Source organism: Triticum urartu, chromosome 5A, assembly GCF_056163025.1.
Source record: "Triticum urartu cultivar PI428250 chromosome 5A, HENAU_Tu73, whole genome shotgun sequence".
Classification (NCBI taxonomy): Eukaryota; Viridiplantae; Streptophyta; class Magnoliopsida; order Poales; family Poaceae; genus Triticum; species Triticum urartu.
Genome location: NC_141877.1, coordinates 551,018,819 through 551,034,513, shown reverse-complemented (window position 1 = coordinate 551,034,513; position 15,695 = coordinate 551,018,819). Strand labels below are relative to the sequence as shown.

Sequence of the window (15,695 nt, the reverse complement as noted above, 5' to 3'; positions counted from 1 at the left end):
TCCATCCGGATGTGCCATTTTGCGTTAGGACCAAATACATGTTATTTTCTTAATATGCTTTTATGTTTCTGGAATGTGGGTGGCTTCTAGGGCTATGCATCCCAAACTGCGATCGGGTTCGTGTGATGCTATCAACTGGTAATTTGTCGTTAATTTGTTAATCCTGTAAGTGTTCTGGGTTAGTGTTTATCCAGCTTATAGGACCCGTCTTGCTTTCTGTTTTGATTTTTCTGCAGGTTTTAGCTTTTTAATCCTGTAGTAAAATGTTCTGGGTTAGGTGGAATTAGGGATGCAAGCGGACGTCCCGCATATCCTGCATAAGTAGGGGGATGGTTCAAACTAAGCTAAATCTGGGTGGGGAAGTTATAGCTAATGTGATCTATTTATACTATGAAGCGGGGTGGATCGGGTGCCGCTCTGCATCCCTAGTGCACACAAATCAGACTACAAAGAGCTGGATAGTGGGAACATTAAAAAAATGGTACCAAAGTGTGCAATCAAAGGGATGTCATGCCTTCTTCAAACCATCTGTCATACTTTTTTCGACTATAGACATTCGAAAGTTCGATGGCTGTTGCTCGGATGAAAAAGTATCGTGTTGGCCTGAATTAGTTCTCATTCAAGTTGCACAACCCCAAGCCTAAACTTTATATTTAAACTATTTTTCTTTGGTGCATTTATTGTGTAGGCGTTCAAACTCAAATGTGGGATTGGAGAAAAACGCATGTATGATTAAAGAAGCTGGAAAGCGTGACCGTCACAGAAATAGTGTCAAATGAACGCATTGTGGACTCAAATTGATGCCATTCCTTCTTCAAATCCTTAGTCACGCTTTCTTTCATCCTTGCAGCTTATATATACACACTCATGGCTGTTGCTCTCAGATGGCAAATTATCGTGTGTGGGCAACAACCTGCTCTGTTTTTAGCTTCTATGTTACATTTCGTTTGTGCATTTAGTGTGGGGGTGTTCAGACAAGTGAGGGATTGGAGAAAAACAAACGTGAATGTGTCTTGGTTAGTCAGATAGACGGATACATGCAAGGGTCGGCATAGCCAGAAATGTCATAGGATGCTCGACCAATTTGCAAAGAGTAATCTTACGTATGTTCTCTCCCTGTTTTGCTAGAACAAGTTCAAATAAGTAAAGCCAATAAGAAGGGAACATACATGAATGGTCTTGTTTTTATAGATGTTTTTGAAGGCTAAATGTGAAGGCCGTCTTGCTCATGATCTAGGAGTATTGTGTCACAAGGCCTACAAGTTATGGGTTTGTTTGTTTCATGGAAAATCATGTCAGATTTGTTATAGTTGTAGGTTACATTTTACTTTACTTATCCCTTGTACCTCTTTCTCTACTAGAGAATATTTTTCTTACAGTAATTTCTATATTAGAGAATGTTAATCTCGCACCATACAAAGTGCCGGTGCGCTAGTTGATAGACGCTGGAGAGGAAATGCCCACTATGGCAGGTTGTTGGGTTCGTTAAGTTCTTTTGAGGAGGTGCCTATAATAGATGATCCATACGGATGTGCCATTTTACGTTCGGACCAAATACATGTCATTTTCTTCATATGCTTTTATGTTCTGGAATGTGGGGTGGCCATGCCTCCAAACGGCAATAGGGGTTATGCGATGCTATACCTGGTAAACCGTCTTTAATTTGTTGACCATGCACGTGTTCTGGGTTAGGCTTAACCTCAGGACTTGTCATGTTTTCTGTTTGAGTTTTCCGTGGGTTTTAGATTTTTAATCCTGTAAAATATTCTTGGTTAGCCGGAATTCTATGTTCAAATTTTGCATTGGCTAGATCATGTTCCCGGACTGCTGGAGTACAGTCACTAGGATTGGTTATTCTTTCTCTAGTGCACACAAATCGGATGATAAAAATCTGAATAGTAAAAAAAAAGGGTACCAAATGAACGTGTGTGGAGTCAATGGGATGTCATGCCTTCTTCAAACCATCAGTCACGCCTTTTGCTTGGACGGAAAAGTGTAAGCCTAAAATTTATTTATTTTTCATCATTTTTCTTTGGTGCATTTATATTGTGTGGGCGTCCAAACTCAAATGAGGGATTGGAGAAAAATGCACGCATGGCCAGAAATGTCACATTGATTCAGAAACCAAACCAGGACCAAAAGATTTAACGAAGCTAGAGCTGGAAGGCGTGAACATGACAGAAATAGTGTGGGCGTCCAAACTCAAATGAGGGATTGGAGAAAAACGCACGCATGACCAGAAATGTCACATTGATTCAGAAACCAAACCAGGACCAAAAGATTTAACGAAGCTAGAGCTGGAAGGCGTGAACATGACAGAAATAGTGTGGGCGTCCAAACTCAAATGAGGGATTGGAGAAAAACGCACGCATGCCCAGAAATGTCACATTGATTCAGAAACCAAACCAGGACCAAAAGATTTAACGAAGCTAGAGCTGGAAGGCGTGAACATGACAGAAATAGTGTGGGCGTCCAAACTCAAATGAGGGATTGGAGAAAAACGCACGCATGGCCAGAAATGTCACATTGATTCAGAAACCAAACCAGGACCAAAAGATTTAACGAAGCTAGAGCTGGAAGGCGTGAACATGACAGAAATAATGTGGGCGTCCAAACTCAAATGAGGGATTGGAGAAAAACGCACGCATGGCCAGAAATGTCACATTGATTCAGAAACCAAACCAGAACCAAAAGATTTAACGAAGCTAGAGCTGGAAGGCATGAACATGATAGAAATAATGCCAAAAAAAAAGTCCTCCATTGCCGGGATTTGAACCCGGGTCGCCTGGGTGAAAGCCAGGTATCCTAACCGGGCTGGACGACAATGGACTGTGTGATGTTACCTTTGTCGTTGATATTTCATACGATCTGTCCTAGGGGTTCCGCAAGGGTACTGCTCCACTGATGATGCTCCATGGTGGATCAGGAAGCATCATAGCGCAGCGATCTTTGAGAATGCACAGCCTGACCTCACTGGCCTGCTACTGCTATCACCCATAGGCGAAAGCAGGGACAGTGGTTCTAAGGCGTTGTGGCGTTGTAAATTTGGGGTGTTGGCCCTATCACGGTTTGTACATAAACTTCCATTTTATCGTTTTACGTTTTTCAAGGGAAAACAGGTTGTTGGGTTCGTCTAAGTTCTTGCTGTAAACGCCCAGAACTGGAGCCCTTGACACTTCCATGTTTCAGTAGATAAGATTTGAGAAATGCAAGTAGGCAGGCACTAGGCAGTAGCTTCTGCAACTATACAAACTGGATAATCAGCGTCATCATTTTGGATAATACTTTCAAGTCTTAGTGTATACACGCGCGGTGATGAAATCAGTCAACTGATGCCTGGAACTGGAGCCCTTGACACTTCCATGTTCAGTACTAGTGTACTACATAAGATTGGACAAATGCAAGCAGGCACTACACAGTAGCTTCTGCACCTATACAAATTGCATAATCAATGGCACCTTCTCCGAAAACCACTCTGTCACCATGATCTCTATAAAGTCCACTACCCATCCACAGTCTGAACCTAACCTCCAGATAAGCAAGAGATATGATGCTCGATAACTGCGCTCACTTCGATATAGAATTGTGTGGCTAATCCCTAATCCTGGAATGTTTCCGCAATTGCAGCAAAAGAAAGTGATGTCAGAAGGAGTAACAGAACACTGAACAATTAATTTGAAGACAGTATCAGTAAAAACCTGCTGGCTCATGAGAATCTCAATGGCAACGTTTGGATCTCCGTCCGCGGCGGCAAGAGCAACTTCAGCCTGAGTCTGCAGCAAGAAACCATTCCATCCGTGAGATGCTTGCGATCCCCTCTACCATAAACAGTTCTGGCCTCTAACATAAATATGGCTTTAGATTGAGTTAGTTTGTCCTCCGATGCTTATTGTAGTAACATCAAGCATGGCCGTCAATATATTTGCTTAAATCATCTAAGTAATCCGGTTTGTTTTACCCATTTTTTACTTCAAATCTACTATGGGTCTCTTGCACACCGACGTGCACTAGCATGACAAACTGCAAAAAGGCTGTGAGTAAATACCCTTTCAAAGCCCATCGCAACCAACTTCTTAAGCTCTTCATCAAATGTATCAGTCTGCAGAGGATAAGTTGTCCAGTAACCATTATTAAACCAATAGCAACAGCCGACGGGAAATCAAAGGGTACATAACACAATACCTGGTCAGCTGTTACTGTTGCATCAGCTCTGACAGCGTTTGCTGCTGTATGCCTGTTACAACGAAGGTCCAAAATTACAAACTAAATAAGTAGTGCCTCTTTTTTCAGGTAAATAGCCCTTGAAAAGCTAGATAACAGCTTATGTAAGCTTATGCCATTTCTTGGAGAGACATTAAGCAAAACCATTTCTCCTTGCTATTACATAACACACTTCCTAAGTAGTAACTATGGCATTTTCTTTCAATACGAGAATGTACCTAATTAAGTGTTATTTTTTTTATCAAAAAAAAGATCATCCTTTAAATGACGACCCCCATGATTATATGCTTGAAGTTTTTTATTAAAAAATTATGCTTGTGATTATATATCCTTCTAAACACTGCTGCTTTTCTGATTTCAATATACAAGTGACGACAACGTAAATGTGTAATACATTGACGAAGTGTCGAGTAGAAAATGCATTACTGTGAATTTGTTAGAAGGTCGCTTGGGGTTGAGTTATCCAACAACCTAGCATGCAAATTTGCATTGGCCTCCCTTGCAGTTGGTTCAGTTCCTGTAGAAGCAAGCGTCCGCCCTCTCCCTGGAAATCTCGGGTCTTCTTGTTCCTATGAGAGAATATTTGGCAAAGTCTTTAAGCTATGCATTACAGGGATAACCCATATTTCAGAGAACCTTGTAAGCTTAGGACAGCATCATCTTGATGGCTGCCAAAATAAGTGCTATCTATATACTTGAACTGAGCTACCATAAAATTGATAGGACATATGAGCTAACATATTTTCAACTAACTGAGTCAAGCAGGACCAGTTTCAACGAGGAACGGTCTAATGTACAATACAATCTACGTATTAGTTTACAGTTCTGTATATAAATTTCGTATACACCATCTTCTATGAATGCATATATTGCACTAGCAACTGTAGCTTTTTGTTCTATCCACTATCTACACAATTGCTTGGAATAGGTTTATTCACACTCAAACAGCCAGGTTACAAAATATTAACAGCAAAACTAACTATTACTAGTCATATACTCTATCTGTGGAATGATTCGATCTCAATAGTCTTTTAGAGCTCATAGAAGCTTCACAAGAAAGCTTCCAGGAAAAGCTCCATGGATCAATAGCCCTGCCTCCATATCACATGGTTATTTTTCCACTAGATCAAGGACAATAACGTAAACCAAGTGCAGCTCTAGAAACTTCCAGTCTATAACAATGTTCAGATTATGTCTTCTTGATGACCTACTACGATTAGGTCATCATTGTAGTAATGTATTGTGCTAAAACTATATGGCTTCGCCAATCTGACCATGAGATCAACAGCAGACATAAGTAGTAAACTGTGTTCTTACTTTTCATACCTGATTAGTAGACGTCTGAACAGTGGATGTCCGCCTACTTGGCATCCATGACGAAATATTTCTCAAGAAATTTGCATTTATCAGAGCGCTGTAAATTCAAGAACTTGATTCATTACTTTCCTGGACAGCAAAACAATAAAAAAGTATGGAAACAATACCTGGGTGGAGTGGACATGTTAGAATGTGTAGGAAGCTGGCCATATGTTGTTCCTCCAGTACAGAGAATAAAGCCAGGACGCCTAACACAAACAGACTGATATCCAACATCTCAGTAAAAACATATCAACAGAAAGAAATGTCTCCCAGAGGAGAATGGAACTATGAAAGACAACATAAGGACAAGTTGATTCATTTGGAAAAGAAAACTTACTAGCATGGACAAGCCTTCGATAGAAGAGTAAAATGATGGTCCAGGCAGCAAGTAGTTGAACAACCCATAAGTGTCTGAGGGAAGTAAAGAAAAGCTCAATAAAGGTGATAAAAATACCTAATCTAGCTCATAAAGACTCAAAAAAGGAAAAGGTCAAATGGGTACAAGGAACAAACATGCAAATCCAGACAAGATGCCAGAGAGGTGCCCCAGTAATGAAACATTACTAGCGAGAAACTGAAACAGTATCAGCAAAATCCATGCATACCTGACAATGCACAAATATAAATATTGCTGTATAATTAAACATAGTAAACTGGATGCAAGAAATTCAACAGGTGCATAGAATGAATACCATTTTGCAGGGACATTGAAGAGACCGAAGACACTGGCAAATGAGAGAGGATGTTACTTCATATGCATTAAATGTCATAAAATAAAATGAAGTAATGGCTTCATTTAAAAATTTGGGTATCTGTGGACTTTCAAGAAGGGGCATTTTCTTTCTGAAAATGGAGAAAGTTTCAATTTAACTTCTCTAGATGCTTGGCTAATGAGTGATGATGCTCTTGCAATATCAGGGAAATATAAAAGCAACAACCAGAAAAAACAAATAAGGATATGTAGAAAATTATAGTAGTTCAAGATATCTAGTGAAAACTGGAAACATATATTGCTTGCATTTGTGCAACCTTTGATCCTGGACCCCTGGGTTAGTGAATAACCCCTCATATGCAGGAATGTTCTTTAGCCACACATTTGAGCCATCTATCCTCCATACAGAAGTCTATGTCTAGCATGCCTAATTGGGTTTAAATACGATTTTGCAATAGATATAACTCTATTATAGCAGAGTGAGTTTTCCTCATTTATTAATTGGATGTAATAAATGAAAATAATTAAACACTATTCAATTATGGCCGTCAATTGACCATATCTATACTAGTCCGAAAGCATTACAAACTTATCATACAGCATGATATCATGTTTCAAGATTTTGACAACAGTTTACAATCTTATATTCAGCATACCAAAAAAAGGGTACGACCTCAACAGACAATTTGAGTAAGCAAACATTTTTAACATTAGGCATATAATCAATTCATGCCGATAAACTGAACCCTCATGCAAATCATAAAAGTAGGTGTAGCATTAACAACCAGAGAAGGGATGCACCTTCGATATTGCACTCCACTCAGGCTTGTCTCAATGACTATCATTGAGAATATAACTCCAGAAAAGCCAATCGAACATTCATCCACAAGATATGAGACATGGTATAAAGGATTATAATCCACCAAGAAGGCGACGATGAGATGGAAAATTGCATTGGTTGTTGCAAGAAGGAACATCAGGAACAAGAGACGGACTGATCCCATAATTCTCTCCAACTCGGTCCCCAAGGGTACAAAGGTCAGCATGTTGAATAGCACATGAAGCAAAGAGCCATGAAACAGAACAGATGTGTAGAACCTGTACACTGAACGAAAATAAGCACCACGTCAGGGTAGACGTACCAAAAGAAAATGAGAACTACAACATAAATTTTATAAGTAGCCTTGAGCTTGTTCAGCATTTGGATCTGTAGAAAGGTGGATATCCCAAGTAGCGTGAGTCTTTTGTCGTTTACTTCAACGATTACGAACATTTCAGCAGGTAGTATTAACCTCTGGAAGAATTGAACAGGTGTTTCATGAATTGATGGCATATTGGCATGTGTAAATAGAACTTCTTGTGTTATATGCATGAATGGAACTTGGATGTGCACCATTAAAACAATCACTGCGAATGAAAGGTTTAAGCCAGGTGACCTTTAACAGAACCTATATGCTCAGCGTAAATGATAGATTTCCTCTTTCCACAAAAGAACTATTCCAGCATTGTCGGAGAAACTTGTATTTATGTTCCGTGAAAAGGAAGGTGAATTAAACAGACCTTGCAAATGTGAGGCCACTGCAGAAGGCAAGAAGCATATCTCGGCGTAGGAGTCATATCCAACCAACAGGCACACCAGATATATCGCCGCACATATTATGGTAAGGCCAGAAGTAATGAATGGGGTGCTGCCCCACCACTGGTTCAGCCTAGTTGAAACCCCAGCCTGCATCCACGAAAACATATAGATGTAATTAAGAAGAATAAAACGCCAAAATTTTGCCACATTTCCTGCTGTGGTATCCTCCACTCCAGTAAACGCACTGCATAAACACCGCTCTAAGAGCCATCACAGCAATCCCCTACAAACCTAACAGCGAAGCAGCAGACTTATCAAAATCAAACCAGGGGAACCAAGCCCACTGCCCGGAAATAAAACCCATTCATAATCTGGCTCGAAACTTGCAGGCCTCCTCTTTCTAGCTTAATTCAAGCAATCAGTGCCCCCCGGGGGGAACCCCCGCACAAGCCAGGATCGATTTCCTATCGATAGGAACTATGGCTTCCCACGAAACCTTCGGAGCGCTTCTCCGCGGAACCCCTGGGATTTAGCTCGTGGCAGGAGGAACCCCGCGGCGATTTGGGGCTAGCTTCTGTCAGATCCGAAGGCGCCCGCGGAAATTCACCCGGAAATCGAAACTGGGGACAGGAACCCGCACCTCCGTGATGATGTTGGGGCGCATCTCGGGCGCGCCTCCGGTGCTGGTGGCTCCGCCGGGCTGGGATCGAGAGCTGGAGGTTGGGGTGTCTGTGGAGGGGTGTGCGGACTAGCGAGATCTCGAGGGTTTTGGGGGCGCCGGCCGCGACCTCGGGGAAGAAGAAATGTGCCGTTGCTGTAAAAGATGAGCATTACTTGGGCTCGAAGGGGCCTGAACAGGTCCCAGGGTCCACGCGGGGATGATTTATGAAAAAACAAAATTAACCATGAAATTAGAAAATATGTACAACCTGTCAAAGAAAATAGCCAAAAAAAACCTGTCAAAGCAAAACCTAACTGAATACTCCCTCCGTCCCAAAATAAGTGTCGCTAATTTAGTAAAGTATTTGCATTGTTGATAGAATTAGAATACTTAACTGATGCGGAGCATCCCAAGATCATCCCCATGGACGCACCCACACCTCCAACGACACCACTTGGACCAATGACACGAGTCCGAGCCAAAGCTATCGAAGATAAGGTGAACTCACTCCTCTCCGAACTTCCAATTTCTATGCATGAGACATGGCTACTACCTAAGTCCGAGGTGTTGTGCATGATTAGGTACCAAGAGGGTCCCCCCGAAGATGTGCATGAAGATGTACAAGTCCCCAAGTCCACGGAAGAGGAGAACCAACGGAAGGGGCCAAGAGCGTCTCCCAGGCCCCGGACATCCGGCCAAGGCCCCGGAAGTCCACCCCCTGGAGCGTCTTCCACTACAGTAGCCCAGCCACAGAAGGCTACAGGCCCCGGACATCCGGCCCCAGCAGCCTGGACATCCGGCCTCTCCCGAGCCCCCGGACATCCGGCCACCGGCCCGGAAATCCGGCCCCTCCGAACCTGAGAGCAACAAATGCCACCGCTCCAGCCCGGACATCCGGCGTCGCGTGAAAGCCCGGACATCCGGCCCGACCAGCCCGGACATCCGGCTTCCCCTGTCTGCGCACAGTGAAGGGCCGAGGCCCGTGTATCCCTTCTCCCCCCTAGACTATATATACTCCACCCCGTACAACTTTCTAGGGTTAGCAAAGGATTAGCTCATATTTTGTGTGAGAGCTTTGCTCATCCACTTGGTTACCTTCTCCTCGGAGATTCGAGCCTCCACCGGAGAAGATCCCCCAAGCGGATTCAAGACCCCTCTTTAGGGAAGAACATCAAGACCTCCTCACGGAGAAGAACCAGTTACCCTTTTGTATCGTCCCTAGTTGATCATGGATCGTGTATCTTACTTTATGTACTCGAGGATCTAGCCCATGTGTGACTTATTCTTGTTAGTTTGAGTGTTCCTCTCTTGTTTCCCCTTGTGATTTTCCTCGTTCCCCTCTTTGTGTTCCTCGTGTTTTTCGCGGGATCCGCTCATTTCGTGAAAGATCGGGCGATTAGGGTTCTACCCTACATCATCTTGGTATATAGAGCTAGGTTGATCACGATTTCGGAGCCTCCCCGTTGTGTTTCTAGCCTTGTTTTGTTGTTTTTCGTCCTAATTCAAAAAATCCTCATCAAAAATAGCCCTAATTTTTTTTGTGATTTGTTGGTGTGTTGAGATTTTGTTGGTTTGGATCCGTGGATTTGCTTTGTTTTGAGTGGATCTAACTTTCCATCCTTTTTCCCCCAATTTCCATCCACAAATTCCTCCGAATTTCGCCCGGATTTAACCTCTCCTCGCGGTGTTCATCCTGTTCGTCCCCGGATCTAGAGCCCGGACATCCGGCCCGTCCAGCCCGGACATCCGGCCCCCGGACATTCGGCCTTCCACCCGGACATCCGACCCCTGGCAGCAACATCTCCATCCACCGCCCCGTTTTCCGCCCAATTTCCACCAAATTTTGTTCCGGTGCCCACCATATACCATATATACTTCCGCATACCTCCACCACTTCCGCATAACCCAACCATTTTTGGACCATTTCGCTCTCCGACACAATTGCTACTTCGAGGTTTGAGAATTTGAGTTGCGGTACCGTATCCTTTTGTGTTTCGGCTATCTAGGTACGGTTCGACATCGACATCACCGTCGCTCATCTTCTCCACGGACGTGTCCTACATCATCACCGCCGTCCTACAACGTCATCAATAACGACCACCTCGACTACATCTTGGTATTCGTGCCACCATTTTGACACCATACCGGAAGCAAGACCGGTAACCTCATCTTGGTATTGGACATATCACTCTTGCCATTACATTGATAGCCATCATAGCCTTACTCCTTTGTGTTGCTTACCCATCGAGACTAGCCATCGAGTATTGCTGGCAACGAGACTTGTGCACATTAGTGATCATACTTCCCATAGCATACATACATCCTTGTTGCATATATTGGTATCATCTCTTGTGTCACAAAGTTGTCATCGCATACTCATTTGGTATCTTGGTTCGTCAAGCATTGCATGAGAAAAGAGCTCAAACATCAAAGAGCCAAACAAGCTTTTAAGCAAAGAGAAAAGATAAGAAAAGAGCTTTTAAGCAAGAACCATAGCATCTTACAACATTAAGATTGTCATACTCGATCATCTTGGATCATATCATAGCAACACCTTTCATACAAAATATTTGGGATAGAAGTCGTTGCATTTTTGCTAAGTAGGTTGTGCACAAGTCCTTGTATCCGCCTATTGTGTAATCGTGCTAGCGTCTCTCTAGTGTTGTGCAACAAGAGCATTTTTGTGGATTCCACATTTTGGCTCACCCTTGGTTGCTCAACCCCACTTATCTTTTTGCGCGTGTGTTTCCGTGAACCTTATATGCTTGGTCTACTTGTTACATTGCATCTTGCGAATCTTTTCCAACATTATTGAAGCTCACTTACAATTGCATCAAATTTTTGTGCCACCATCCTAACCAAACTCCACCAAAAGCTTTTACTTGTGTAGGTGTGAGAAACCGACAAGAACTAGTACCAATTGTGCTATTTCCTTGTCCTACATTGGAGTGATCCTCAATCCACTTTCAACTCCGGTCAAGGTACATTGGTACTCGTTCTTCTCTTTCTACCACTCACATTTGTCTTGGAATGATGGATAGGCCAAGTACTTCTACCAACCCACTCTTCATGGAGCAAGACGACGACATGAACTCCTTCGTCACCAAGAGTCACCTCTTTGGTGCACAACGTGCTTTGCATCAAGAGCAGCAAGCTATGAGTGAACGCATCGACAACCTTGCCGCCGGCTTGCGACTTTCCGAGCAACGTACAAGGGACTACTTCGACCACAAGATCGACGATCACAAGCAAGAGAATGACGCAAGGATGGACGAAATTCGTGCTTTGTTGCTCAACCGTTCGCCTTCCACTTCAAGAAGGAGCCGTTCAAGCCGCCACTCCGACTTCACCCTCTCCAGCTCAAGTACACCGACATCGAACACTCTTCGCCGGGCCACGCGCACCGATCGTCAAGCAAGCCTCAATCCGCTACGTGACACCGACTCTCAAGAGCGCCGACAACGTCAAACTCAAGAGGCCTTTGCGCTAGCCCGAGAACGACAACGACAACGCCAACATGAAGAGGAAGAGCGAGCGCGTCTACACCAAAATGCTCAAGATGCCGAGGCACAATGTCAAGAACAACAACTCTGTGACGCTCAAGCACTTGCGGCGCAACAAGCTCTACGCGATTCGAGTCGAGCCGTTGCCGACCGAAGCCGACAAGCCCGTGAACAAGAGGAAGCACTTCGCGAAGAAATTCAAGAACGAAGATTTCAAGCTCGCGTGCATCGTCAAGTTCCTCCTCGAGCTCGACAAGCTCCTCCACAAGCTCGCCAAGAACAACAAGTCAATCAAGAGCATGAAGACAATGGAGATCCTCCACGACAAGAACAACATGACGATAACAACCCTCCGCGCCAAGAGCACCACGAGTTGCACAATCATAAACAACATGGGCGTCATCATCCCCAACCCCAACACAATGAAGGGCAACGTTATGGCAAACTCAATTTCACCATGCCCAAGTTCAACGGAAGCAACGATCCCGAAGAGTACCTTTCATGGGCATTGAAGGTTGACAAGATCTTCCGTTTGCACAATTATGAAGAAGAGAAGAAGATCACGATGGCATCCCTTGAGTTCCAAGACTATGTCCTCATTTGGTTGGAACAAATCATAGAGCGCGCGAGAGGCAAGAGGTAAACAACCCATCACTACTTGGGCGCAAATGAAGGATGTCATGAGAGCACGCTTCGTACCTACCTACTACAACCACGACCTCTTCAAGAAACTCCAACAACTCAAGCAAGGAACAAAGAGCGTTGAAGAATATTACAAGGAGATGGAGATTGCAATGATAAGAGCCAATGTCACGGAAGATGATGAGCAAACAATGACATGTTTCTTGAATGGACTCAATCGTCCCATCAAGAAGATCGCCGACTTCCAACCATACTCCAATCTCATCGAGCTAGTGCACCAAGCTACCAAAGCGGAACGCCAAGTGCAAGATGATTTCAAGTATGCCAAGTTCTCATCCAAGTCCTACGGCTTCTCCAACAACCAAGCTTCAACGACTCCAACACCGACTACAAAGCCTTCTACTTCCAACATCGACAAGTCAACTTCCAAGAAAGCTTCGTCAACTACAAGCCATCCTCCTATGAGCAACTTCAAGCCGAGAGCTTCATCATCATCAACCCCAACCGATGAGACCGTCAAGACGAGTTCCTTCAAGTGTTTCACTTGCGGTGGCCGAGGCCACAAGTCCTACGAGTGCACCAACAAGCGAACCATGGTCTTCAACGACGATGGCACTTATGACTCCATGAGTGAAGGCGAAATGGAAGCCCTTGAGCAAGTCGCCATGCACCGCCAAGTGAACAATGAAGAAGAACAAGTATTTTGCGATGAAGACTCAAGCCCCACACTTGTTGTCTCCAAAGTCTTGACTCTCCAACATCACCAAGAAGAAGACCAACGATGCCACATATTCCACACCAAGGCCGGCATCAATGGACGATCCGTCAAGGTCATCATCGATGGAGGGAGTTGTCATAATCTCGCAAGTGAAGAACTTTGCTCCAAGCTCCAATTGCCCAAGATGAAGCATCCATATCCATACAAAGTGCAATGGCTTAGTGACTCCGGCATCATCCAAGTCGAGCACCGAGTACAAGTCTCCTTCAAAATCGGCGCCTATGAAGACACCTTGTAGTGCGACGTCGTTCCAATGACCGTTTGTCATCTTCTCCTTGGACGGCCATGGCAATTCGATAGAGGAGTCTTCCACAACGGCCAAACGAACCACTACATCTTCAAGATGAAGGGCAAGGAGTACGTCCTCCGTCCAATGTCGCCAAGTCAAGTGATCACCGACAAGCAAGCCACCCATCACGGAGATCATAGTGAGAGAGCGAGCCACCAAAAAGAGAGTGAGCGCCACAAGCCAAAATCGAGTGCCTCCACGATGAGCTAAAACAAGAACCTAGTTCTATTTGCCACCAAACGAGAGATAAGAGAAGTGTGTGAGAACCCATCTAGTGTCCTACACTACGTCCTCGTGTGCAAGGACAATGCACCACAAACTAACACATCTCACACTCTTCCTCTAGTGTTGTCTTCTCTTTTGCAGGAATTTCAAGTTGTGTTCCCCGATGAGCTACCTCTGGGTCTACCTCATCTACGAGGCATTAAGCACCGAATCGACCTCATCCCCGGAGCACCTCTTCCGAACAAAGCTCCATACCGTGTCAACCCCGACGAAACAAAAGAAATACAAAGGCAAGTAAAGCATCTCATAGACCATGGACATGTGCGTGAAAGTTTGAGCCCTTGTGCCGTTCCGGTCATTCTTGTGCCAAAACGTGATGGTAGTTTTCGCTTGTGCTCCGATTGTAGACCTATCAATGCTATCACCGTTCGCTATAGGTATCCCATTCCACACCTAGATGATATGCTTGATGAGCTTAGCGGTGCCACTATATTTTCCAACATTGATCTTAAGAGTGGTTACTATCAAATCCGCATACAAGAGGGTGATGAATGGAAAACCGCCTTCAAAACCAAGTTTGGTTTGTATGAGTGGTTAGTCATGCCTATGGGTCTTTCGGAAGCACCGGGCACTTTTATGCGCCTTATGAATCATGTCTTTCGCCCTTACATTGGTATATTTGTTATGGTCTACTTTGATGACATACTTCTGTTTAGCAAAACTATCAAAGAGCATGTCACCCATGTCCGCACCATTTTGCAAACTCTTAGAAAAGAGCGCCTCTATGCTAATATGGAGAAATGCCTTTTTGGTGTTGATAAGCTCGTTTTCTTGGGTTTCGTTGTTTCTTCTAAGGGTGTTCATGTTAATGAGTCCAAGATCAATGCTATTAAGACTTGGCCGCAACCAACCAACTTGCATCAAGTGCGTAGTTTTCTTGGCCTTGTGGGTTTCTATCGTCGCTTTGTGAAGGATTTTAGCACCATTTCTTCGCCTTTGCATGCTTTGAGCAAGAAGAATGCGCCTTTTGTTTGGGGACCATCCCAAGATACCGCATTCAATGAGCTTAAGAATTTGCTTACTCATGCTCCCATGCTTGCTTTACCCAACTTCGACAAACCTTTTGAAATTCATTGCGATGCTAGTGGTAATGGCATAGGAGGTGTGTTAACGCAAGAGAAGCGCCCCATAGCTTACTTTAGTGAGAAACTTTCTGGAGCGCAACTCAATTATCCCATCTATGACAAAGAGCTATATGTTTTAGTCCGTGTTTTGCATGAATGGGAACATTACCTTCGTCCCCATGAGTTTATCATTCATACCGATCATGAGACTCTCAAGTATCTTAAGGGACAAACAAAGTTGAACAAGCATCATGCTAAATGGAGTGAATTTATTGAGTCTTTTCCCTATGTCATAAAGTACATCAAGGGAAAATAAAACATTGTAGCGGATGCTCTTTCCCGCATATGCATGCTTGTCACGCAGCTTGAGTTAGATGTCATTGGCTTCGAGCATATCAAAGACTTGTATGAGCATGATGCAACTTTTGCTACTCCTTATGCCAAGTGTTTGTCGAATACATCTTGGGAACGCTATTACATTAAAGACGGATATCTTATGAGAGCTAACAAACTTTGCATTCTCGAGTCCTCTCTTCGTTTGTTGCTTTTACAGGAATATCATGGAGGAGGCTTAATGGGACACTTCAGATGCGACAAGACGT

The 15,695-nt window shown here is 43.8% G+C and overlaps 1 protein-coding gene and 1 non-coding gene across 5 annotated transcripts; both read right to left on the bottom strand.

Moving 5' to 3' along the window:
- Positions 1-2,755: 2,755 nt before the first annotated feature.
- TRNAE-UUC (transfer RNA glutamic acid (anticodon UUC)) lies at positions 2,756-2,829 on the bottom strand. Its single transcript has one exon. It is a non-coding gene; the product is annotated as a tRNA-Glu (tRNA).
- A 424-nt stretch (positions 2,830-3,253) lies between these two features.
- RBL15 (RHOMBOID-like protein 15) lies at positions 3,254-8,736 on the bottom strand. Of its 4 annotated transcripts, none has more exons than XM_048675674.1 (13): positions 8,512-8,736; positions 7,853-8,018; positions 7,094-7,397; positions 6,273-6,305; positions 6,094-6,185; positions 5,918-5,991; positions 5,706-5,800; positions 5,548-5,635; positions 4,648-4,790; positions 4,183-4,234; positions 4,046-4,099; positions 3,699-3,773; positions 3,254-3,604 (listed from the first exon to the last, which is right to left on the bottom strand). In XM_048675674.1, the coding sequence occupies exons 1-13, from the start codon at positions 8,533-8,535 to the stop codon at positions 3,599-3,601; spliced, it is 1,206 nt and encodes a 401-aa protein (XP_048531631.1). In that variant the 5' UTR covers positions 8,536-8,736; the 3' UTR covers positions 3,254-3,598. The 4 variants fall into 4 exon arrangements, with proteins under 4 accessions (XP_048531631.1, XP_048531632.1, XP_087377807.1 ...); XM_048675675.1 differs by having other exon boundaries at positions 4,693-4,790; XM_087521681.1 differs by having other exon boundaries at positions 6,094-6,305.
- Positions 8,737-15,695: the final 6,959 nt, after the last annotated feature.

Bases quoted from the DNA above. Each gene is read 5' to 3' on its own strand.
- RBL15 (XM_087521681.1), bottom strand. From the start codon at position 8,535: ATGCGCCCCAACATCATCACGGAG. The intron at 4,235-4,647 runs GTAATGCATTTT...TCGTTGTAACAG, and splicing joins GACCTTCTAACAAATTCACA to GCATACAGCAGCAAACGCTG. The intron at 4,100-4,182 runs GTATTGTGTTAT...TATCCTCTGCAG, and splicing joins CAACAGTAACAGCTGACCAG to ACTGATACATTTGATGAAGA.